Source organism: Esox lucius, chromosome 20 (assembly GCF_011004845.1).
Source record: "Esox lucius isolate fEsoLuc1 chromosome 20, fEsoLuc1.pri, whole genome shotgun sequence".
Taxonomy (NCBI): domain Eukaryota; kingdom Metazoa; phylum Chordata; class Actinopteri; order Esociformes; family Esocidae; genus Esox; species Esox lucius.
The window spans coordinates 43,718,156-43,745,697 of record NC_047588.1 but is presented as its reverse complement, the minus strand read 5'-3'; the positions used below and the strand labels follow the sequence as shown (position 1 = coordinate 43,745,697).

General features: G+C 41.1%; 3 protein-coding genes across 4 annotated transcripts in view; all 3 read right to left on the bottom strand.

Annotated features, from left to right (window-relative positions):
- The window catches only part of igf2bp2a (insulin-like growth factor 2 mRNA binding protein 2a), an 81,605-nt gene extending 68,179 nt beyond the window's left edge, over nt 1-13,426 (bottom strand). Inside the window, exons 1-2 of the mRNA XM_029115411.2 lie at nt 13,008-13,426; nt 11,830-11,890 (exon numbers count right to left, since the gene is read on the bottom strand). Coding sequence (XP_028971244.1) covers nt 11,830-11,890; nt 13,008-13,182 — 236 coding nt within the window. The 5' untranslated portion in view covers nt 13,183-13,426. The remainder of the gene's footprint in view (nt 1-11,829; nt 11,891-13,007) is intronic.
- A 1,550-nt stretch (nt 13,427-14,976) lies between these two features.
- On the bottom strand, nt 14,977-20,245 carry tra2b (transformer 2 beta homolog). 2 transcript variants are annotated; one of them, XM_029116069.2, is made up of 8 exons: nt 20,046-20,245; nt 18,606-18,751; nt 18,323-18,485; nt 17,969-18,157; nt 17,441-17,556; nt 15,874-16,002; nt 15,545-15,621; nt 14,977-15,307 (listed from the first exon to the last, which is right to left on the bottom strand). In XM_029116069.2, the coding sequence occupies exons 1-8, from the start codon at nt 20,238-20,240 to the stop codon at nt 15,297-15,299; spliced, it is 1,026 nt and encodes a 341-aa protein (XP_028971902.2). In that variant the 5' UTR covers nt 20,241-20,245; the 3' UTR covers nt 14,977-15,296. The 2 variants fall into 2 exon arrangements, with proteins under 2 accessions (XP_028971902.2, XP_028971903.2); XM_029116070.2 differs by having other exon boundaries at nt 15,545-15,618; nt 20,046-20,243.
- A 2,159-nt stretch (nt 20,246-22,404) lies between these two features.
- On the bottom strand, nt 22,405-27,431 carry LOC114828725 (high choriolytic enzyme 1). The gene is made up of 9 exons (XM_029115553.2): nt 27,055-27,431; nt 26,916-26,967; nt 26,767-26,826; nt 26,459-26,626; nt 24,991-25,108; nt 23,498-23,676; nt 23,288-23,369; nt 22,620-22,744; nt 22,405-22,476 (listed from the first exon to the last, which is right to left on the bottom strand). Exons 1-9 carry the CDS (start codon nt 27,124-27,126, stop codon nt 22,463-22,465), a joined length of 870 nt encoding a protein of 289 aa, XP_028971386.2. The 5' UTR covers nt 27,127-27,431; the 3' UTR covers nt 22,405-22,462.
- Nucleotides 27,432-27,542: the final 111 nt, after the last annotated feature.

The following is a 27,542-nucleotide window of genomic DNA, read 5'->3' as shown; positions in this document are numbered from 1 at the left end:
ACACCCTCCTATTAGATACAGACACCCTCCTCTAAGATACAGACACCCTCCTCTAAGATACAGACACCCTCCTATTAGATACAGACACCCTCCTCTAAGATACAGACACCCTCCTCTAAGATACAGACACCCTCCTATTAGATACAGACACCCTCCTCTTAGATACAGACACCCTCCTATTAGATACAGACACCCTCCTATTAGATACAGACACCCTCCTCTTAGATACAGACACCCTCCTATTAGATACAGACACCCTCCTATTAGATACAGACACCCTCCTATTAGATACAGACACCCTCCTCTAAGATACATTATCCTCATAGATACAGACACCCTCCTATTAGATACAGACACCCTCCTCTAAGATACATTATCCTCATAGATACAGAAACTCCTCCTCCTAGACACAGTCCTTTAAACCATATGACGTGTCTCATCCTACTAAACTTTTTCTTTTAGTTGAAGAGTTGATTTAAGCTTCCACACCCATACACCATGCATTAGGTTTCATAGCCAGTTGTATCTAACTTCTATAAATGTTCCTGTCTGGCTTAACTAGATAGCCAGCCACCCAACCACCCAGCCAACTAGTTAGTCATGAAGGGAACCACCCAGCCAACTAGTTAGCCATGAAGGGAACCACCCAGCCAACTAGTTAGTCATGAAGGGAACCACCCAGCCAACTAGTTAGCCATGAAGGGAACCACCCAGCCAACTAGTTAGTCATGAAGGGAACCACCCAGCCAACTAGTTAGCCATGAAGGGAACCACCCAGCCAACTAGTTAGTCATGAAGGGAACCACCCAGCCAACTAGTTAGCCATGAAGGGAACCACCCAGCCAACTAGTTAGTCATGAAGGGAACCACCCAGCCAACTAGTTAGCCATGAAGGGAACCACCCAGCCAACTAGTTAGTCATGAAGGGAACCACCCAGGGAACCAACCGACCAGCCAACCAGTTAGCAACCCAACCAATCAAGCTAGCTAGCTAGCAAGAAAACAAGCCAGTCAGCCAGTCCGCGAGTCAGCCAGTCAGCCAGTCAGCAAGACAGTTTCAACAGGATTCTGGTGGAAAGTAGTACACTAGGAAGGGGACAGGCTGCCATTTGGGACGCCTAGGACAACCAACAGATGCTGTTAGAACTGACCCTGGACCAGCAGCTACAGTAGTACATCAACATGTCCCTCTGTTAAACACAGACATTCAATAACAATAAGCTCCATTCAAATGCACAGCCAAATCTCCATGGTGTCATCCCAAGTGGCATCCTATTCCCTACACCGTGTTCTACTTTAGACAAGAGCCCCCAGTCCAGCACCCAGGGAACAGGTTATAATTTGGGAGATGGCCTATCCGAGGATTACCACCAAGGGCTTACGCAGCAACCCCAGTGGTCTGACAGATAGACAATGGATCTCAAATTCTCTCTCTGCTAATCTTCTAAAGAGAGAAATGGATTATCGTCTTTTGAATAAAATAATATGCCACAGTGTTTTAAGTTTAATTATAAGAAGGGAGCAGGGATTCAACAGATTGAGAAAACCAGGGTATTAAATCCCCATCTCCTGAAGTGTGCGCTCGTTCCCTTTGCTCCGCAGCCTGGTGGCTTGTTTTCGTTAAACACTCCGAGGCCTGGCCATGCAAAACTACTCGTTCACTACAACCCACATATCTAAAAGCACCGGATTAATGGTGCTGTAGACTAGAGAGTTTCCGGCATATTCCATATACCACTGATTTCCTTTGAAAATGTTGAGAAGGAAAGCAAACAAGTGCACACTCAGGAAAAAGGGATCTGATTAGTACCCAGATCTGGTGAGACCTGCCTGCAGACTGAGGCACTGTTCAGTCCATATCTCCAAGTTGAACGTAACAGCAGGACAGAAATTTAGCAGAGGCCGTATTCACTGTAAATGCTGCATGTTTCAATTCTATCTAAAATGGCCATAAATGTGTGTCACTAAGGCTTTAGCTGTATACAGTGGGGAGAGCAAGTATTTGATACACTGCCGATTTTGCAGGTTTTCCCACTTACAAAGCATGTAGAAGTCTGTAATTTTTATCATAGGTATTCTTCAACTGTGAGTGATGGAATCTAAAACAAAAATCCAGAAAATCACATTGTATGATTTTTAAGTAATTAATTTGCATTTTATTGCATGACATAAGTATTTCATACATCAGAAAAGCAGAACTTAATATTTGGTACAGAAACCTTTGTTTGCAATTACAGAGATCATACATTTCCTGTAGTTCTTGACCAGGTTTGCACACACTGCAGTAGGGATTTTGGCCCACTCCTCCATACAGACCTTCTCCAGATCCTTCAGGTTTCGGGCCTGTCGCTGGGCAATACAGACTTTCAGCTCCCTCCAAAGATTTTCTATTGGATTCAGGTCTGGAGACTGGCTAGACCACTCCAGGACCTTGAGATTGTTAGAAATCGGCCGTTTCGTATAGTGGTTGTTATAATTAGCATACCCGTTTGTCAAGGGAGAGAGAAATTATATTATTTATTGCAGCATTAGAACGTCTTGTTCATGAGGTTACGGACCTGGTCTTCCTTACACAACCTCAATCTCATCTCAGTCAATCTCTTCTCACTGTAATGTTAGTTGCCAGCTAGCCTATACTTTAAGGGCGTTTCTACATAGCAAAGATCAGGTTTCCAAGACAGTAACCCCCATGCCATATGGCCATCGTAAACATTCCTATGGTCATTAGAGCACAACCTACAGAGAGATAATCTAAACAGAGAGGTTTCTGTTGTTCTCATTATCTGGGCACATTCACCTACAATAAAACGTACATTCACATTGTAATTGTTAATGCTCAGATTCCACAAGATGCTTCTTACGGAGCCACTCCTTAGTTGCCCTGGCTGTGTGTTTCAGGTCGTTGTCATGCTGGAAGACCCAGCCATGACCCATCTTCAATGCTCTTACTGAGGAAAGGAGGTTGTTGGCCAAGATCTCACGATACATGGCCCCATCCATCCTCCCCTCAATACGGTGCAGTCGTTCTGTCCCCTTTGCAGAAAAACATCCCCAAATAATGACGTTTCCACCTCCATACTTCACGGTTGGGATGGTGTTCTTGGGGTTGTACTCATCCTTCTTCTTCCTCCAAACACAGCGAGTGGAGTTTAGACCAAAAAGCTCTATTTTTGTCTCATCAGACCACATGACCTTCTCTCATTCCTCCTCTGGATCATCCAGATGGTCATTGGCAAAATTCAGACAGCCCGGGACATGCGCTGGCTTGAGCAGGGGAACCTTGCGTGCGCTGCAGGATTTTAATCCATGACGGCATAGTGTGTTACTAATGGTTTTCTTTGAGACTGTGGTCCCAGCTCTCTTCAGGTCATTGACCAGGTCCTGCCATGTAGTTCTGGGCTGATCCCTCACCTTCCTCATGATCATTGATGCCCCACGAGATCTTGCATGGAGCCCCAGACCGAGGGAGATTGACCGTCATCTTGAACTTCTTCCATTTTCTAATAATTGCGCCAACAGTTGTTGCCTTCTCACCAAGCTGTTTGCCTGTTGTCCTGTAGCCCATCCCAGCCTTGTGCAGGTCTACAATTGTATCCCTGATGTCCTTACACAGCTCTCTGGTCTTGGCCATTGTGGAGAGGTTGGAGTCTGTTTGATTGAGTATGTGGACAGGTGTCGTTTATACAGGTAATGAGTTCAAACAGGTGCAGTTAATACAGGTAATGAGTGGAGAAGAGGAGGGCTTCTTAAAGAAAAACTAACAGGTCTGTGAGAGCTGGAATTCTTAAAAATCATACAATGTGGTTTTCTAGATTGTTGTTTTAGATTCCATCTCTCACAGCTGAAGTGTACTTATGATAAAAAAATACAGACCTCTACATGCTTTGTAAGTGGGAAAACCTGCAAAATCGGCAGTGTATCAAATACTTGTTCTCCCCACTGTAGATTAAACAGATGCCTAGATAACTACATCTAGAGAACTACATCTAGAGAACTATATCTTGATAACTATATCATGATAACTATATCTAGATAACTTAATCTAGAAAACATCTAGATAACTGCATCTAGATAACAACATCTAGATAACTGCATCTCAATAACTACATCTAGATAACTGCATCTCAATAACTACATCTAGATAACTACATCTAGATAACTGCATCTAGATAACTGCATCTCAATAACTACATCTAGATAACTACATCTAGATAACTGCATCTAGATAACTGCATCTCAATAACTACATCTAGATAACTACGTCTTCGTAAAGACGTATTATGTGGTATGAATGGAGCTGTACACTAATGTTATAACTGATTCAATGTGTTCTAATACCCTTAATGGCAAAAGTGGAAAACGAAAACCTATAACCCCATTTAAGCAGTCTTTAGGTTTATTGTCCAGCAGCATCTGAGATCAAACAAAAAGTTTCAGCAATAGTCTCTGTCAGTCTTAGATTTAGACTGAGGAAAAGTCATTAAATAAACTGTGAAATCAACTTTTTGACTGCACTCAGCGTTTAATCCTATTTTTATTATTGTTTTTTTTAACAATTCAGAAATGAATATTTGGACATCTTCTCAGAGCTGCACTCATTACACATTTATACAACACATCTAAACATGTAGCCAGCTACAACAACGATATGTATACATCTAATCCTGTACCCTACTACAACAACAAAGCTTTATTCATCTAAACCTGTAGCCAGCTAAAACAACACATTTCATCCTCTAAACCTGTACCCTGCTACACCAACACCTGTTCAATCATCTAAACCTGTACCCTGCTACACCAACACCTGTTCAATCATCTAAACCTGTACCCTGATACACCAACACATGTTCAATCATCTAAACCTGTACCCTGCTACACCAACACATGTTTAATCATCTAAACCTGTACCCTGCTACACCAACACATGTTTAATCATCTAAACCTGTACCCTGCTACACCAACACATGTTTAATCATCTAAACCTGTACCCTGCTACACCAACACATGTTTAATCATCTAAACCTGTACCCTGCTACACCAACACATGTTCAATCATCTAAACCTGTACCCTGATACACCAACACATGTTTAATCATCTAAACCTGTACCCTGATACACCAACACATGTTCAATCATCTAAACCTGTACCCTGCTACACCAACACCTGTTCAATCATCTAATCCTGTACCCTGATACACCAACACATGTTCAATCATCTAAACCTGTACCCTGATACACCAACACATGTTTAATCATCCAAACACTTTAGCCAGCTACACAACACACTGCAATACATCTAAACCTGTAGCCAGCTACACCAACACCTGTTTAATCATCTAAACCTGTACCCTGCTACACCAACACATGTTAAATCATCTAAACCTGTACCCTGCTACACCAACACATGTTCAATCATCTAAACCTGTACCCTGATACACCAACATCTGTTTAATAATCAAAACCTGTACCCTGATACACCAACACATGTTCAATCATCTAAACCTGTACCCTGCTACACCAACACATGTTCAATCATCTAAACCTGTACACTGATACACCAACACATGTTCAATCATCTAAACCTGTACCCTGCTACACCAACACCTGTTCAATCATCTAAACCTGTACTCTGCTACACCAACACATGTTTAATCATCTAAACCTGTACCCTGCTACACCAACACCTGTTTAATCATCTAAACCTGTACCCTGATACACCAACACATGTTCAATCATCTAATCCTGTACCCTGCTACACCAACACATGTTCAATCATCTAAACCTGTACCCTGCTACACCAACACATGTTTAATCATCTAAACCTGTACCCTGCTACACCAACACATGTTCAATCATCTAAACCTGTACCCTGATACACCAACACATGTTCAATCATCTAAACCTGTACCCTGCTACACCAACACATGTTCAATCATCTAAACCTGTACCCTGATACACCAACACATGTTGAATCATCTAAACCTGTACCCTGATACACCAACAAATGTTTAATCATCCAAACACTTTAGCCAGCTACACAACACATTGCAATACATCTAAACCTGTAGCCAGCTACACCAACACATGTTTAATTATCTAAGCCTGGAGCAAAAGACAACAACAACTATTTATTAATCGAATTTGCCCCCTGTTACACCAACACATGTTTAATCATTTAAACCTGTAGCCAGCTTAACAACACATCTTTATACAGTCGATCTAAACATATGGCCAGCTACACCAACAAATGTTTATACATATAAACCCTGAATTCAGCTACACCAACACATGTTTATACATATAAACCCTGAATTCAGCTACACCAACACATCTTTATACATATAACCCTGAATTCAGCTACACAGACACATCTTTATACATATAAACCCTGAATTCAGCTACACAGACACATCTTTATACACATAAACCCTGAATTCAGCTACACAGACACATATTTATACATACAAACCCTGAATTCAGCTACACAGACACATCTTTATACATATAAACCCTGAATTCAGCTACACATCTTTATACATTCAAACCATTTAGCCTGCTACAACAACACAATTGTATACATTTAAACCTGTATATTCATCACTGCCTCTGATATATTTATTTCTCCTCTACCTCCTCTTACCTATTCTCCTCCACCTTTCCTCCTTGTCTCTCCCAATTTACTATTCTTTTCCTCCTCTTCCCCCTTATCTTCTTCTCTTCTTCCTCAACAATTACTCTGCCTGAATAATGCCTCTGTATTATCAGTTGCCTGAATAATGCCTCTTTATTATCAGTTGAGGATATATTTTTGTCTTGATGCTTTTGCAGAGCGTTTAGGAGCTCCTCATATATATCAATGTATTGATTTATCTGCTATGTGCTGTTAAATATCTGCATTTTATTTTGGCTCCCCCAAAAAATAAAATGAAGTAGCAGTTAATTATATTATCACTGTAGTGTAGAAACTAACGCCAAGGAATAAAAGTCCTTCCAACCAGCCACTCTTGAGACAAATGTAGTCCTCACATACGTCTAACGTTCTATTAGTAGAATAGATAAATAAATAACTCTAAAATATGTGTTCTTATTTTTAATGACTACAAATACAGTCCCATGATTAATCATTCTTAAAGTATACATATTCATATTCTTGACCCTATTAAATATTCCTTCTAAACAATAGTTATATATGAAGACATTATATAATAAAAAAGCAATTTTTGATTATTGTATTTAAATTACTAAGCTAATATGCAACTTATTTATTCATTGTTTTAATTATATCAGTTTGATGAAACATTTATTTTCATTTTTGGCAGCTGTAACACGTTATGTTAGGCTTTTATTAGTCTGATAAAGCCTTTCCTATACCCTGAAGCCTCATGAACTAGTTTATACACATTTCATTGTAGACCGACCTAAACACAGATCAAAACATTTGATTTAATTAACTTTTATTATATTAAAAAATGGTGCTAAGCAAATTAAAAACTTTACACTGAATTATCCCAATGCTTAATTGTAATAGCAGGAAAATCAATTGACCAGGATGAATTCAATGGATTTAATGTTATAAGACACTACTACAGTTTTAACATTATATTATATACTACTACAGTTAATATGTTATTATATACTCCTACAGAGTTAATATGTTATTATATACTACTACAGTTAATGTGTTATTAAATACTACTACAGAGTTAATATGTTATTATATACTACTACAGTTAATGTTATTAAATACTACTACAGAGTTAATATGTTATTATATACTACTACAGTTAATATGTTATTATATACTACTACAGTTAATATGTTATTGTATAATACTAGAGTTAATATGTTATTATAAACTACTGCAGTTAATATGTTATTATATACTACTAAAGAGTTAATATATTATTATATCCTACTACAGACGGGACAATTAAAATAAACCATACCAACCACATTTGCTAATATTTTCCATTGCAACAAGTAGCTGTGACAAGTGAAGTTTGAAATTAAGTTTGCTCATTTTTAGTGAATGTTAATGAAAAGGTGTGAAAGTTAAACACTAAACCACTATTAATATCCAAATGACAAATTATACAAATGGTGAAACATATGCATTTTATTGTGCAACTGTTCTAGTTATGTTTATTGCATGAATTCAGGCAATTTATTGTGATATGGATATTGTTCCATTTGGCCTAGCTCTACTATTATTAGAAAATACAAACACATATTTAATAAATTAGCTGCAGGTAAAATCCTAAAGATCTAATTAAATAAAGGAATTAATGTGAATTTGAGCAGATATAAATAACTCTACTAACAGGTTTATAGTAATAACAATGCATTAGTGTCTGGCCTACCCTCTCCATTATAAACAATAGAAGGCAATAACAACAGAAGAATGTAAATGTTGTAAATAAAAAGAGAATAATGCATATATTGTTAGTAAAAAGAGAAGAATGTATTGTTGTAAACCATAATAGATGCAAGAGCTCAAATAACTAAAAGACAGGAAGTGAAAACACAACGAGGTAATGTTTCAGATACTATTTTAATCTCTTCACACAAAATACTTTTGATCCAAATGTCAATGTTCAAAACTGTAGATGTGACTTTCAGTAAATAAATAAAAATGCATAAGTATTACAGACCATCCCTTCATAATAATCTCCTCCATTACTAAAATGTTTTGTCACATTCATTTGTTGTGAAATAAAAACACTTAATAATCTGTCATGGAAATAAATTGCCAGAGATTACTAAAATGTCCCCATTGTCACTAAAATGTCCCCATTGTCACTGAAATGTCCACCCACATTGATACAGCTCAAACACTCTGTCTACTTAAAGTCATCCCTTCACCCTCACAACTGGGAGCAGAGAGGAGATCCACAACACATATCCAGCCTGTTCAAAGTAACCACAGTCTTCTGGGCAGGTTAGGTGACCCGTAACTATTTCACAGGGACAGCCCAGCTGCCTACAGCTACAAGGACAATGTCTCTGGACTGTCACACCCTCAGGGGAGGTCAGCTCCCGCTCAGCCAGTCAGAGCTCTTCTCCGTCCCAGCAACCGAGTGGTGGAACCAGCTTCACATTGACAGCGGGACAACTGAGTCCCTATCCATCTATCCATCTATCCATCTATCCATCTCCCAAAAACATCCCAAATCCTCCCTCAACACGGAACTTCTAAAAGACACTTCAGTCTGATCAAACTAATTGAAATAAAAGAACTTGCACTTGTCTTTCTCTACAATTACTAACTATTCTGATCATTTCTACAATGAGACAAATATATTGACTATGACTTTGGCATGTAATTGTCCCACCTAGATTATTTGCTAATTGATTCAATTTAATTAACATGTAAATGCATCTTAAATGACAGACAATGAACAGAGGGAAATAAGTATACTTTACTAGGTGTTTTTGTTGTGGTTGTTTTCTTTTTACAATACTTGCATCTTTTTTTATTAATTTAATAATAATTAATATGGTATCTCATCAAAAGACGAGATACCATGAAGTCTGGTTTAAATATAATGCATTATTAAAAAGAAAAACTTGAAAATATGTTTCAAATAGGTCCCCAGCAGTTTAATTAGATGCTATATAATTAAATCAATACAGAAAATTTAAAATCTATTTCAACAGTGGTATGGACCTATTAATTATGTAATTTTCAAATTTTGCTTTAAAAAAATGTATTTACATTATTTCAATACATATGGATCGGAGACTATTTAGAATAAAGGTGTGCCGAACATCAAAGAATATATAATAACCTGACATTATTATTAATTAATAGATTCAGAAAAGACAGTCTATGAAAATGGAAACTGGAAATTTCCAATTATGGTTAAGAAAATGTATGTTTATTATTCTTTTTTCATTCAAGAGTTATATGTAGTTATATATGCATAAATACATAAAAAAATATTTTATTCAATAATTGTATGTATTAACGGGCATATACTGTATATATATATATATATATATATATATATGTGTGTGTGTGTGTGTGTGTGTGTGTGTATATGTATATATATATATATATATATATATATATATATATATATATAAACTATTGTATATAATAATACATAAATACATACATACAATACATAGACAGACACACACACACACACACACACACTGACTTAATATCAAACTACAGATGATGTATCTGCACACTACTTAAAACTGGACTAAGGATTTGACATGTGATTTTCTGTCGAGAATATTGTTGTTCCTCACGTTTACACGCATGTTTTCGTCTGTTCATATACAACAAACACCACATAAAAATCACAATTATTAAGCCTGATTATATTTCACCGTTTGAGGCATAGGTTCACAGCAATGTAGGCCTCTCGTGCATGGGCAATTTAATCGTAAAATCTAGGCCTACTAGCCTACACTAGCCGGACAGTTGGCCTACCAGTTGAGCTGCGGAAACGCGTAACGTTACGCTCTGGTCAACATGTGTCTATCTACATCAGAAATGCAGGAAGTAACACGTAGCCAGTTGCATTAACGCTGTATGCTAACAGACAGAACATATGTAAGATCGACACCCACAATGGCAGTCCCTCCATTCAAGACAGTGGCATGGCGCCCCATGCCACGCGCCTTCTTAACGACACTTGTCGTGCGCTGATTCCGGGGAGTGGCATAGAAAGGAAATGCACAGTGGCTTCCATAACACAGGCCTACAAACCAGGCAGAGTACTTGTGTGAAGGGAGGCTTTGCGAAGACTGTAATACACTGCATATAAGTATATATATTACACTTGGTATGTTGATGTTTCAGAAGAGCTCCATTATCTTGGAGGGCCAAGTCTGAGAAGTATTTCGCAAGCATGGGAGGCTACCTACCATGGTTTCAACGGGGGATACGGAGGGGGAGGTATGAGGGAGGAGAAACTCATAAAGCAGAGGTTACGTGTCCTTCCTCCACGCGGGGTTTGAATATTTACCTTAATATCACGCAATTTACTCTTTAATAATCCAACCAAACAAAGTTGTGTGTGGTAGAGTATGAGGAAAGGAATTGTCGCCTCCATCAAACGTGATCCGTTTAAGGGCGAGACACAGTATTTTACGGTATTGCGCATTACGGTTTACATGATCCTTCATTCTAAAAGGCCCAAGCCATAGACCTACATAGGGATGGACTGTAGAGTTCACATCTACATTTATTGGGCAATGGATAGGCCGATGTTATTTTGACAAAGAGAAAAAAGTAATGTCTGGCGTCCGGTCAAACTATTATCACTTATCACACACACACATACACACACACACATACAGGTAAACCGCCGTATAACTGTGTTGGCTATACTACACAGATAGCCAAGATGTAGTGTTTCTGACCCAATAAAAATACAAAAAACACAGTAATGAACAGTGGAACAGACACACAAAAACAGCAAGGTGTAACCACGTAACGTCGAATGCCTTTGTTTAATAACAACTGTTTAAATAGCCGACCTAAAACCAGCAGCAGGCTATCAACATGGATTACATCATTGAGTAAGTCAATTGAAACAGGAAGTGTTTCACGTCGCCCATTTTATCATAATAAAATTTGGCCAATAACTAACAATTTAATAGCCTACTTACTTTTACTACACTGTATTTACTATTAGAATAGTTCGGTAGAAACACAACTTCTGGGCGACTACTTAGATAATGTCCACATTAAAACAACAACTATTGTCACCTTAACCGCGTTGGACTACAGGTTTGACGACAGACGGACAGACAACACAGGCCAAGTGATCAGCTAGAAGCATAAAGAAACATTAATAAGACAGTCATTACCTTAGCTTTTTAGGAACCGAGTAGTCCACCTCAAGCACCTTCCCATGTAATTCTACTTTACCTGTCGGGACCAAATGGGTTCGGTATGGTTAATATTGTAACATTGTGGGCAGCTGTTGTAACATGTTGACATTTACAACTCGGAAAGCCTGGTGTAACAATTAGTAACACATTGTAAATGCACTCTGACTGGCGGCCGAACCATCACCACCATGCAGATTCATTTTATGGCCATCTGCCCGATTGTGTCGGCCTGCAAGTTGCAAACTAATATCTATTTGATACAATATTCGTTAAATTACTATTTTATGAATGTAATTTCAGGAGAAATCGGCGCGAAAAGGGGCTTGATGAGCTCATATTTAAAAGCTCACGATGAGGAATAGGCAGCCATGCTTCCACTCCCACAAACCTCTCGGCAGTGAGGGTATTTTTTAAATCTTGAAATAACGCAAGATCAAAGAGATAAGCCTTTGAGAGAGAGGAATGCCAAACTCTCTTTAGTGTTTAGCGCTTCCATTAAGCTGTTGTGGTTCTGTGTTGAACATCTACGCTCCGACATCATGTTTCCCTTCTCTTCTAACAGCTCTGTCTTAGTGGCCTGGCGCAGCTCGGAACAAGCCTCTTACCTCGTCCCCCAGCTACCTGTTTATTCCTTCTTTCCTCCGGACCCCCATCACCTACCTTTAAGACACCTCGTAAAAACATACACGGGCGTCATAGGAACATGGCTTTGACACATTCTTTCCGGTTACTTTGGTCGGTTCTTTTCAATAAAATCAAGATAAAAAATAACTGAAAAATAATTATGCCTACCCGAACATCAGACCATCCCGTACATTCCAGTGGGTGACTGCAAAGTAGCGTCCCGCGTTATATCGGAATTTCCAAAATATAGGTATTATGCGTTAATTACTTTACAATGAGTCATGTTATAGTTACGTATACAGAGGGGACACTCGTGACAGCGTATGATCTGTAATTTGCGCTATTTCATTTGACCATGACTGAGACCAAACTCTGGCACTGATGTAACAGCGCGTAGCTGTCCCGAGCTAAATGCTGGAAAGGTAATAATAATTATTTTCCATTTCCAATAATTGTCTCAAGGGTTTTAGCGTGGTCGCAGTGATATCTGTCAATCCTGCATCAGCCCATGTATACAGACAGACACTTACCAGAGAGAGTCTCAATAGCTTTTATGGCCCAGTTTTGGTCCGGGAAGTCCACAAAAGCATAGCCGGATTTCAGTAGAACCTGATCGGCCCCAGGAAGCTTTCTCTCGCCAAAGAGCTGCTTCAAGTCCTCGACAGTGACCGAAGGACTTAAATTCCCGACATATAGTTTGTTCATGATCTAAAGGCAAAATCTTGATATGAAATCAAATCACGCGGAAATGAAATTGAAGGCAAAAGTACAAAAATAATAAGAAAATAAAAAATAAAAATATTGCTGAAAAACAGCAATCACCCCCCAGAACCAGTCGCCCCCCAGCTCCAACTCTGCTCCTGGTCAAACTATTTTTTTTTTACGGGGATTGAAAAAAAGTGTCGTTTCGACGCAACTCACTGAAGGCAACAAGCGCCGCCTCTAAATAAAATCATGCCTTTAAATATTTAAAAAATCTTAGTTTGGAGGTGTTTGAGAACCAGGGCTTTCACCAAAGCACCCACAAGTTGTGTAAGGTCGAAGGGGGCATCAGGACCACAGCCCAGGCTTATCAGAGGTTGGGACAGTAGTAGAGGATAAAGGTGACCCCCCCCCCCAGGTGAGCTACAGGGAAACACGCGGTCAATAATGTCGGTTCTTACTTCAAAAATAATTCCGAAATTAATATCTGCATGCTTGTGACTGACCATCTAATACGAATATGGAAATTGATATATATTGAATAAACTGGATTCAAACGCGGATACTATACAAATACGGGTTTGACAACAAATCGTGTCCTTACGGCTATTATACGGACCACGTCCGGACCGGGTTAAATTTGCTGGCCGATGTTGTAGAATTTGGACCTCTCAATCGAACAATGACTCATGCACTGGTTAGACCAATCTATACTGATAAGCGACAGTGGATGCAGTCGCATCTGCCTGCCCCCGGTCCTGACGGAGGCCTCGGTCCGCCACTCAGAAACTGCACGGAGCTGAACAACCAGGCAAGGCGACACTTCCTCCGCACAGGAACACGCCCCTGTAGGCGTGGTAATGTCACTGGCATGCGTATGGTGGAGTTCGATGTGCCATCGTGTGGGATATGTAGGTCTGGACCCCGTTCAGCTCCGTGTGGGTCAATCGTTGACATGAACACCACAACGCCACAAACATTTTATAAGTGGTGAGTTTCAACTGTGATTGTTTTTCAATTACCAAGATCTAATTAAATTGTAGTCCTAGATGTCATTCTAACCGTAATGATTTAGTTGGAACAGTTTTTACTATGATTTTAGATAAAGGATGATGGGATAATGATTATATTATTAACCTCGTGATCTGAGGGTTAGGCCGACAACCAAAAAGTTGCTAGTTTGAATCCCCATTTTTTTGTGGCCTTGAGCAAGGCACTGAACCCTTAACTTTTTTCAAGATTGCTCTGTTTGAGTGCACGCTCAGTGAATAAAATGTATATTGACATTTAATAGACACGTTAGTATTTCAAAATAGGGATTGTAAAGAGTGTAAAAAGTCCTGCAGTGTTTGGATGTGGAAAGCTGGTTTGGAGGAACAGCCCCCGGTGTGCATGACATTGAACCCACTAACAGGTACTGTAGGTGGAAGCAAAACACTCAGTAATAACTCAGTAATAACTCAGTAATAACTCAGTAATAACTCAGTAATAACTCAGTAATAACTCAGTAATAACTCAGTAATAACTCAGTAATAACTCAGTAATAACTCAGTAATAACTTGTATATTATGCAAGCTTGTGGAGATTTGACTACAACATTAAAGGTTTACGGGCTTGAAAAATAATACATTACACTTGATAATATCATGCAAAATCTACTTTGTTGCTAAAACTGAAGACAAAATGAATTATATAAATTTGAAACACCAAAATACTCATCTCCAGGAAGAAAATAGGTAAAGAATAAACTTAAATGGGATATTATCTTGATTTAGAATAGGCATTGATGATAGGACATGATGAAAGAAACAGTTTGTTTATTGTAGAGCAACTGCTGGGCTAAAACACATACAAACTATATTCTCTGTAACAACATGTCTCTGGAAAGGCTTTTGTTTACAAAACAAATAGGTACATAATGCCCACCATCAATTTACAAATCAAACATGAGTGACAAGAGTTTTTAAATCCAGTCGCCTAACAAAAACTGCATAATCGAATATACTACAAGGGCTTTTCATACTGCAATAACAAAACATACAACGATGAAGAGGCCAAAAGTCTTTTGAAATCAACCAAACTCACTTCCTGGATTCTGTACCATTCTGATATTCTGTTCAATAACGACCTGTGAAGAGAACAAGATTTGTTACTGAAACCGAACAATAATTTGTTTGTTCTAACAACAGGAATTAGAGCAACTTAATGAAAAGGTGTCACATAATCTTTAAAACAACGACAAAACAATCACTAGAATAAAGAACTTCTGTGGTGCGGCTGAGATTTCTTGACTAGTTTCCAGGCGATTTGAGAAAAGGGAAGCTACAGAAAAAAGGTGACTACAGAAAGGGTGGATTGGACTTACGCGGAGAGTAGGATCTAGACCGCGATCTAGACCTGTAGGCTCCTCTGTTGTAGTAGGGAGATGGAGACCTTTTCCTGCTGAGACAACAACCTCATTAACGACAAAACAACCCACAGCCCCCCAGTACATTATGTCGAGGGAGACCGCCATCTTCTCCAACATACACCACAATGGTTTTAATTAGCGAGCGCGCACACGTTCCGGTCATAACACGTTAACGTTCCGGTCATAACACGTTAACGTTCCGGTCATAACACGTTAACGTTCCGGTCATAACACGTTAACGTTCCGGTCATAATACATTAGTCCAGGACAGATGTACATCTCACCCGTAAGAACGATAGTAGTCCCTTTCATCATAGCGATCGTAGCCCCGGTCGTATCCTCGGTCGTAGCCCCGGTCGTAGTCCCGGGATGACCGCCGAGCACTCGGGCCTCCACTAGGACCGCCGCCGCCACTACGCCGTGGAACGAGAAAACACTTTCAAAAACGTGTCACGCTGAACTCTCCTGTCTGAGGTGCACTCCTCAAGACAGACCCAGCCCAGCAGCCAGGGACTAAGACAGACCCAGCCCAGCAGCCAGGGACTAAGACAGACCCAGCCCAGCAGCCAGGGACTAAGACAGACCCAGCCCAGGGACTAAGACAGACCCAGCCCAGGGACTAAGACAGACCCAGCCCAGGGACTAAGACAGACCCAGCCCAGCAGCCAGGGACTAAGACAGACCCAGCCCAGCAGCCAGGGACTAAGACAGACCCAGCCCAGGGACTAAGACAGACCCAGCCCAGGGACTAAGACAGACCCAGCCCAGGGACTAAGACAGACCCAGCCCAGCAGCCAGGGACTAAGACAGACCCAGCCCAGGGACTAAGACCCAGCCCAGGGACTAAGACAGACCCAGCCCAGGGACTAAGACCCAGCCCAGGGACTAAGACAGACCCAGCCCAGCAGCCAGGGACTAAGACAGACCCAGCCCAGGGACTAAGACAGACCCAGCCCAGGGACTAAGACAGACCCAGCCCAGGGACTAAGACAGACCCAGCCCAGGGACTAAGACAGACCCAGCCCAGGGACTAAGACAGACCCAGCCCAGCAGCCAGGGACTAAGACAGACCCAGCCCAGCAGCCAGGGACTAAGACAGACCCAGCCCAGGGACTAAGACAGACCCAGCCCAGGGACTAAGACAGACCCAGCCCAGGGACTAAGACAGACCCAGCCCAGCAGCCAGGGACTAAGACAGACCCAGCCCAGCAGCCAGGGACTAAGACAGACCCAGCCCAGGGACTAAGACAGACCCAGCCCAGGGACTAAGACAGACCCAGCCCAGGGACTAAGACAGACCCAGCCCAGGGACTAAGACAGACCCAGCCCAGGGACTAAGACAGACCCAGCCCAGGGACTAAGACAGACCCAGCCCAGGGACTAAGACAGACCCAGCCCAACAGGAGCCCAACAAGTCCAGCAGTGTGTTGTCATGGGCAATGTAATGCATTCTGGGTAAATATGGGACATGGAGGGAATGGCAGTCACACATTATGTAAATCAGGCACCGAAATATTTCCAGAGATATTTAACTGGTTCTTTGTAATATTATCACTATGTAATAGTGATAAGTGACAAAGTGTAGCTCAGATGGTGGAAGGTTGTAGATGGGAAAATGTATCAACTCACTAACATACACTGAATAAAAGCGTCAGCCAAATTCCTTCAATGTAAAAATATTTCTAAGAATATATACAGACCCAACTAAGCTTATCTCCAATGGAGCTTGTGCCAACTATCTTCCCAACATGATTGGTGGGCATTCTTCCGTTCATTGGTCAGTGAGGTTTCATTCCTCCATTCATTGGCCAGTTTCCCCAGCATAATTTGAGTATTTGTGTGTTAACTCACTATGTAGGGCGACCCATGTATATCCCAGGGGTGGGGGTGTGAGGCCGCTTGGTGATGGAGAAATCCACCCTAATTCTCCTGCCATCCAGCTCCATCCCATTGGCACGTTCCTTCGCCTGTTCAATGAAAACAACAACAAATGAAAGCCATTATCAGATGTTAATGTCTATGTACACTGGTAAATCACTGAGAACACATTCACTTGTCCAGTACAACCCAGACACAACGCAGCCACAACCCAGACACAACCCAGCCACAACGCAGCCACAACCCAGACACAACGCAGCCACAACCCAGACACAACGCAGCCACAACCCAGACACAACCCAGCCACAACGCAGCCACAACCCAGACACAACGCAGCCACAACCCAGACACAACGCAGCCACAACCCAGACACAACGCAGCCACAACCCAGACACAACGCAGCCACAACCCAGACACAACGCAGCCACAACCCAGACACAAACACAAGTGTACCAAAGCCCATAGAACCCATGGGGACACCAGGTAAAAACCACCCCTCACTTCTTTGGCGTCCTCTCGGTTATCGAAGTAGACGAAGGCGAAGCCACGAGATCGCCGTGACTGCTGGTCATAAACGATGCTGACATCAGTCAGGGGGCCATACTTAGAGAATACCTCTCTCAGATCTCTCTCCGTCGTGTACAGGCTCAGACCAAACACGCCAAGACAACAGTTGGGGTCAGGGTTCGCCTGTGGATTAGGGGGGGGCAGTTAGACCTATGACCTTACAATAAGTCCCAAATAACACCCTTTCACATCAAAGAGAACAGAGCTGCATGTTTTTAAGTTAATAATAATAATAACAACATATTAGTACACTAGAAAACCCAGTGCAGGTCCTCTGGTCATCCCTACCCTGTTGCCAAGGTGACGGCGGCGGTTGGACATGGGCGAATGGCTGTGGCTCCGCCTCCTCCGGTACTCCCCACTGTAGGAACGGGAGCGCCGGCGGCGGGAGTGAGAGCGCGAGCGAGAACGGCTGTAGTGCCTGCGAGAGCTCCGATGTGACCTACGAGACCTGCAGGGTCAGAGGTCAAACCCAAACACACATTACCGGTGGAGACCAGCAGGGTCAGAGGTTAAAGGTTCTCCAGCTGAGACTCCGGGTGAGTGGGAAAAGATCATCTCAAATACTGACCCAGACTTGGACCTGGAGCGAGAGCGGGACTTGGAGCCGGAGTGATGGGAGTCATCCTTGGAGTGGGCCGGGGAATGGGCTGGGGAGCGGCTGACCGACTTCCCAGACCCATGAGCACTCAGACTCCTGGATGGGGAGCGGGACTCCTGGACAGACCACACCGTAAACACCAATATTACCAACACCGACACAGCCGAACCACGTACCGAGAGACTGCAGAACTAAGCGCTATCCTGTGATTCCTGTCAGACAGTGGCTCAGGTGATGTCATTATAGTAAAGACTAACAGGATATAACATATGGCAAAACTGATAACATTATAAAAAAAACAACTATTTAAAGACAAAGAAACATGTGATATGAATGTATGCATTTCTACAAATAAACAGTGTGTTTGCATGCACACGCATTTGACATGAACAGACTAGTAGGTACTTAGCACAGTGAACTGACCCCCGATAACTTCTGATCTTAACTTCATAACTTCAACAAACATCTTTTCTTCTTTCTTCATTGTCTGATTTCTTACTTCTTTCCTCTTCCCCATTCAACACACTGCCAATAACACTGCTATATGAGGACCTTCTTGCTTCACATAGTTATCATGCATTCACACATCAGATCACCGCGTCACATTATTCTCATTATAAACTTCTTCCGCATCTTTCCTCTTCCAAACTCAACCTTAATGAGAAAGAAAAGGATGAAGAATATAAAGCTACAGTTGAGTCATAATAATTGCAACGCTACACAACACCAGATGTAGTAGGCCTATTCAAATGTTATGTAATCAATTTCGGTGAATAGCTACATAACAGAATTTCTAAGTTTTTAATGTTCTGGTCCAGGATGGCCTTATAATAACTACGTTTAGGCCTATAACCTTTACACATATATGCTACGGCTTGGCCTCCTGCAAGTATCTGTTGGGGGGAAAAGGTTATTGTGGAAATTAACAACAATAAAGACAACAGTGTAATTAAAATAGAAATAAACACACTGCACGACACAATAGTTCCTTTTTTGGAAAGATAGAAACAATAGGAAATGCAATAGGAGGCCTGTTTTGATTGGCAGTAACGTCAGTTCCTGGATAGGGAACTAGTACAGAAGCTACTGTACTTCGAAATAGAACCTACTGGAATATTAGGGCGGGTGGTTAGTATTATGTTGAGGCTCGAAATACATCCAAAAAAATCCACTGCAATTAATATTTTTAAGTGCCCCTGACAGTTACTTCAGCGTCATTATATCATATAGCGACATTAAATCGTAATGCCCGCATTCCCATATCGCTACTGCTAGTTTTTTATGTCTAGTTTAGCTAGCTAGGTAGCTAACTCGGCTAATGTAATGGCGGCCACGCTCGCCCTGCGAAACACAACCCCAGTCTCCGCTGCACACGAACATATCCTTGGTGGAAATAACTTTCATACTCACCCGCTCGCCGTTGTAATCTTTCTCATTATCGCTCATCTTTTCAGGAAATTTGAAGCTACTTGTCTGTCTAGATATGCAGCTAGCTAAATGCAAACGCACAAATTGGTCAAGAGAAGTGAAAGATCTCGTCCGACTTGATGGCGCTAGTCTAGCCAGTTCTTCCTGCTTTAGTGGGTGGTGTTTACCCACGGACATGTGATGTCACCGCCGAACACATCGGTTTATGAATGATGGTTGTAATGTCTAAATTATTCCATTAACTCTCATTAAACCATGATACAGTGTAAAACATTGCGCTGTATCATACAAATTTTACTCGAAGCCACTTATACATGTAATTATTACATTTATTATGATTGTTGTGAATTTATTCCATAATCAGTGATGTAAATATTTTTTTTTTATCCTAGGAGTTTGTATTAACACTTTTTGACAAATACAAATAATTTGGATTAAACTGAATTTACTGCTAATAAAAGTTGGGCGGTTGCTTAATTTGTGAGGCTGCATCTCAGACACTAATCTATTGTAAGCTTATTAAAAGGGGCTAGATACATAAGGAGCTGAATTGTAATGCTGCTATAGCCTATCCTCTCTCTCTCTCTCTCTCTCTCTCTCTCTCTCTCTCTTTCTAGCATAGACTTTAGATTCCACTTTCATCATTGTAGACAAGTGGTCTATTAATCAAGACTCCTATTCTCATACAAACATTGCTCTTGGTCTGTAGAATAGATTTTTAGGAAGGCCCATTCATGATTTTATGGATTATTAGGGTGATATTACTCCCCAAAACTCCGGTGAACCATTTCAACGGACATGTTGTTGTTTTTTCAGGGGTGGGGGGGTGGCACAAAGCTATCAGGAACAAGTGATGGTACGATGTTATCTCTGGTGAGCATCTATATGTATCACATATAACCTCTCTGGTGAAATGGTTTTATTCGGGGGCTGCCACTCTCTTTCAGCCAGTTCTGTCTTGACCTCTTCCCGACATGATGATTCTGTGGGCGTGCTACCTGTTCCTCACCTACCTGACCCTGTACCTGTCCTTCAACTTCCTGCGCAGCTTACAGGACAGTGGGAAACAGAACGTGACCTCAAGGATGCGTAGGAAGAGGAGAAGAAGAGGAAGAGCTCGGCTGTCCACACGGAGGGCTTTCCTCAGAAGGAGCACACACTAGCTCCTCGGGAAGGAGACGTAAACGGCTGTCCACAAGGAGGGCTTTCCTCAGAAGAAGCACACACTAGCTCCTCGGGAAGGAGACGTAAACGGCTGTCCACACGGAGGGCTTTCCTCAGAAGGAGCACACACTAGCTCCTCGGGAAGGAGACGTAAATGGCTGTCCACACGGAGGGCCCTCCAAAAAAAGGAGCACAGTATCGCAACTGACCTCCACTAAGGTACCTGTAATAGGATGCTCAAGGGGGAGACCTGCTTCTTTGGATAGTACTGGGATGTATTTCAAAAGACCTGCCATCCGCCATGTGATAAAATCCAGTGCAAGAACAAGTAATGAAACTCAAACAAAAGTAGTCATCTGTTTGACCACCATTTGCTCTCTTAGGAAAAACAAAAACATATGTCCATATCTGTTATGTAGCGAATGTGTTATGATGGAGTGGCTTAGGACAAAGGAGTGGCTGCTGGAGGTGTCCCAGCTGGTGTCCATGCTAGGGGGTAATCTCCGGGCTGTCATGAGTGATTAGTGACAGTGTTGTACTGAGCAGGATCAGCCTTAGACCAGACTTTAAATTCACTACAAGACCCACAGAAGATCAGGTGGGTACTGCTCGGTCTGTTTCTAGTCAGCTACAGGTTACAGAACCACACCTGGAACATCATGGTGAGAGACCGGACTTGTGGTCTGTCCATGAACGAGGCTCCTCATTGGGCTCCTGGATTGGCCCAAGGTGTTCCACTTCCTCCATTTTCCCTACAACATTAATATATACTAGATTGTCTTTGTCTTTTTGTATAGGTGCTGTACACTGTAATTCAGCTTTAAATTACCAATGTTGAACACCATGACAATAATTGTTACATTGATAAAAACACTATCAGCACAATATATACGTAACCTTGAGACCATTATCAAGGACACAAGTTACTAAATTAACATAACCCTGCACATCAGCTGCCATAGTAACAGAATTTGGTTAACCAGGAGTGATAAACCATATAAAACACAAACAACATTAATTTGTAGAGTATGTTTATTATTATAAACCAACTATAACAGGCTTGACATCAATCAATTAATTAATTTCTGTCTCAATCATCAACTTTAAAAAATAATGTAAATGTATCTACAACTTTGAAATATGAGGTTCTTTTTTATAATATAAATACAAACAATATTTGACTTCCAATAGTTTTATAAGGGAATTGTGGTCTGTGCTGCCAGTTCTCCATCCAGTTAAACCAGGCCACCTGTTGGACAAAATGAAACACTGAACTTTACTGGTAATCCATAAAAACAAACTGTTTAGAAAGATTCTCAAATGCCATATACTAACATGATGAATGGTTTAACTATACCAGTCATACAGGAGGTGGAGCTGGTAACTACATACCACAGTCATAAAGAAGGTTTATCTTGTGTATATCCAGGTGACTTGGCCCATCTCTCTGTCCAATAGGAATCCAGGGATCTGGTTTGGGAATGATGGTTGGTCCACCGTCCTCTGAGAAGGCATACCTGCATCACAGAGACCCCAATCTTAGAAAGCAACCTTAGAACACAAACTTAGAACACAAGATTTAAACACATTAAACATAACCTTAAACACAACCTTAGAACACAAACTTAGAACACAAACTTAAAACACAAGATTTAAACACAACCTTAAACATAACCTTAAAACACAACTTTAAACACAACCTTAGAACACAAACTTAGAACATAAGATTTAAACACAACCTTAAAACACAACTTTAACACAACCTTAGAACACAAGATTTAAACACAACCTTAAACAACTTGGAACATAACCTTAAAACAAAACCTTAAACGCAACCTTAAAACACAACCCAAAGCAAAATCTTAAAATACAAGCTAAAGCAAAATCTCACAACAGAATCTTAGAACACAAACCTAAAAGATAACTTTGGAACAAAACCTTGGAACAAAATCTTAGAACTCAAGGACAAGGCCACGGCCCTGTTCTGAGGTGGCAACATGTTGCTTGGCTCCCAAACGGAGCTACTTGGAAGACAGTGAACAGCCCAGACATCAACTCACCTGCCATAGTGCATGACAGAGCTGTAGTCATAGATGGTGTTCAGATTGTTGGTCTTGTACTTCTTAAAGTTATGCTCCTGGCCTGTTTAGAGATACACAAAACAGAGAATATCGACTCATTCTCCTCCTGCAATTGATGATTGATGATTTCTGTCTAGATGTGATTATGGTGGTCTAAATGTTATCATGTTAAATCGATAGGATACCAACCCTGCACGATGTTGTCCCATACAATAGTAACATAGCGATCACGGTCAGAGCGGGACTGCTCATGCACAAAGCCCAGGGCATGCATGAATTCATGTGAGGCAATTCCAGACCACATACAGCCTGGGGACTGGAGGGAGAGGGGCTGAGGACCTTCTGTCCTGCCAAGGAAGGACCAGCAGCTGGTGGGACCACAAGGCAGGGACACACAACACAGTTATTATACAGTTGACAGTACATTTATTATAATGCTTACAGTACTGTTATCATACTGCTTATAACACAGTTATTATACTATTGACAGAAAGTTATTATAAGGCTTACAGTACTGTTATCATACTGCTTATAACACAGTTATTATACTATTGACAGTACAGCTATTATAAGGCTTACAGTACTGTTATCATACTGCTTATAACACAGTTATTATACTATTGACAGTACAGTTATTATAAGGCTTACAGTACTGTTATCATACTGCTTATAACACAGTTATTATACTGCTTATAACACAGTTATGATACTGCTCATAGTACAGTTATTATACTGTTTGTATTATATTCCAATGGCTGAGCCTGTCTCTATTTTAAATGGTTTATCTTATAGTAAACAAGGCATATAGATGAATATTTATTAAAACCATGGGCTCTATTAATGGACAAGAAGCAACAGGGTAAACTAAATTAATGAAATATAACCAAAACACTCACACACAAAATCCAAGGAGGTTGAGTTATAGCAAATTATTATTTAATCCATACTGAAAACTAAACAAAAGGGTGCAAAATGCGTAAAAATAAAAAACAATATTAATAAAAGTTAGTACAAAGAAAACATTCCCACCACACACACACACACACCGAAAAAGACACACACAGCCATGTGACAGCACAGGAAGGCCCAAATCTGTGAAATTAACCAGATTTGCTAGACGGCACAAACAGATCATAAAAAAGGCTGCCAATGTTATGTAGACCAAGTCAAATTGGAACCAGGCTACCAATGTTATGTAGACCAAGTCAAATTGGAACCAGGCTACCAATGTTATGTAGACCAAGTCACATTGGAACCAGGCTACCAATGTTATGTAGACCAAGTCAAATTGGAACCAGGCTACCAATGTTATGTAGACCAAGTCACATTGGAACCAGGCTACCAATGTTATGTAGACCAAGTCAAATTGGAACCAGGCTACCAATGTTATGTAGACCAAGTCACATTGGAACCAGGCTACCAATGTTATGTAGACCAAGTCAAATTGGAACCAGGCTACCAATGTTATGTAGACCAAGTCAAATTGGAACCAGGCTACCAATGTTATGTAGACCAAGTCAAATTGGAACCAGGCTACCAATGTTATGTAGACCAAGTCAAATTGGAACCAGGCTACCAATGTTATGTAGACCAAGTCAAATTGGAACCAGGCTGAATGTAAGGATTGGTCTCTGGTGGTCATTAGGTGTGATTTAAACCAATGGACAGGATGCAACACTTACCCCCCCCGGGGCTGGATGTCCAAATAGTGGGCTTCATGGCTGCGAGGAACAAACTTCACACAGGTTTCAGATGAGATGTCCAACATCCCCATCTCTATGATGATTCTGTCAATGTCATCTGTCATGAATATCACATTTTAACTGTTACTAACTGTTAATAAACATCCGTCATGCATATCAAACTTCAACTGTTACTACTCTGGTAATAAACATATATCCTGAATAACACATTTCAACTGTTATTAACTGTTAATAAACTTCTGTCCCCAATATCAATCTTAAACTGTTACTAACTGTTAATAAACATCTGTCCCCAATATCAAACTCCAAGTGTTACTGTTAATAAACATCTATCCCCAATATCAAACTCCAAGTGTTACTGTTAATAAACATCTATCCCCAAAATCAAACCCCAAGTGTTACTGTTAATAAACATCTATCCCCAATATCAAACCCCAAGTGTTACTGTTAATAAACATCTGTCATCTGTCATCAATATCAAACTCCACCTATTATAAACAAATCATTTACATTAAAAGTGTGCAGTTTGTGCAGATCTGTTCACAGTTTGTACGCCATATCAAAAGCTAAAACGCTGAAATGTGACAAGGTGTAGTCAAAGTTTAACTGCTCAATCATTTCACAACAGCTGCCTACTTAAAACATCTATTACAGACGTGCAGATATGGATACTGATGTTCAGAGCCCAGGTAAATGGCCAGGTACTCACTATAACTTGCAGAATACACCAGGAAATGGCCAGGTACTCACTATAAATTGCAGAATACAACAGAAAATTGCCAGGTACTCACTATAACTTGCAGAATACACCAGAAAATGACCAGGTACTCACTATAACTTGTAGAATGCACCAGAGAATGGCCAGGTACTCACTATAACTTGCAGAATGCACCAGAGAATGGCCAGGTACTCACTATAACTTGTAGAATGCACCAGAGAATGGCCAGGTACTCACTATAACTTGTAGAATGCACCAGAGAATGGCCAGGTACTCACTATAACTTGCAGAATGCACCAGAGAATGGCCAGGTACTCACTATAACTTGCAGAATGCACCAGAGAATGGCCAGGTACTCACTATAACTTGCAGAATGCACCAGAGAATGGCCAGGTACTCACTATAACTTGCAGAATGCACCAGAGAATGGCCAGGTACTCACTATAACTTGCAGAATGCACCAGAGAATGGCCAGGTACTCACTATAACTTGCAGAATGCACCAGAGAATGGCCAGGTACTCACTTTAACTTGCAGAAAAAACCAGAGAATGGCCAGGTACTCACTATAACTTGCAGAATGCACCAGAGAATGGCCAGGTACTCACTTTAACTTGCAGAAAAAACCAGAGAATGGCCAGGTACTCACTATAACTTGCAGAATGCACCAGAGAATGGCCAGGTACTCACTATAACTTGCAGAATGCACCAGAGAATGGCCAGGTACTCACTATAACTGGGGGAGATGATGTAGGGTACGTAGACAAAGCCATCCACTGACTTGGGCCAGAGGCAGGACTTAGCCGGACAGGTGATAGCACTGCGGCTGTTGAAGCTGTAGCGGCTGACGATGTCCCCGTCCCTGACAAACAGACCTCTGGCTCTGGGAAAACCTCGCTCTGTCACACAGAGAGGCAGTCAGTGTGCTTCAGCACTGCACACGTTACACCTGTTAGAGTCACCTTCACAAACATGAGTTCATGCTGTTCCATAAATGGAGAACTACCTCTGACCAAAAGGCTAAGTCGTAGCTACTTACTCCCATTGGCTTTTAGGATTTTGTCCATGGCATTCATGTCCTCTGGATACATGGATGACTCTGAGTACAAAGACAAAAGAAAGGTCTTCACAAGTTGTGTGCCAGAACGTGTTCATCCCACATTTAATTAAAACGTTACACCCGCTCACCTGAGTATCCTCTTACAAACCTTCTCCTTAGGTCTCGTGTCACTGATGAGTTCTGTGGAAGGGAGGTGAATTTGGACATTCAGTGCCTTATGAAGTTATGACAGAGGACTGAAGAGTGTGTCTTGCCTTCAGTGCTTACCTTAACAGGCAGGGAGCAGGTTTGGGTCATCATCCAGAGGATGATCCCAAGAGAGATCAGGCCAAAGTCCATTTCCTTGAGTGTTGTCCTGATTCCAGTCTCAACAGCACACGTATATAGCCCAGCCCCCCACCCAAGCCCTCTTCGCCAACACTGATTGGATCCCCGGTCCACAGTGAATCATGGCTCAGCAGTGTTGGTCTACAGTTACACTATGACATTAGCAGAATCCCGCTGATCGCCCATAACAGATGTGTAGCAGCTCAACTCACAGCAGAGCCCTGTACTTTCACTCTGAATATTCAGCACTTTCACACATGAGCCTTCCAGAGGTGTTTTGCTCTTTGGTTGAATGACGTCTCAGAACAACACAGTTGTTGTTGTTGTCGTGAGATCAGCTGCCCTGGACACAGAGGCTGTACTTAATGTGTACTTGAACGTCCGCCGATTGGAACACATAACTGGTTATTTACAAAAGGCAGCTGTAA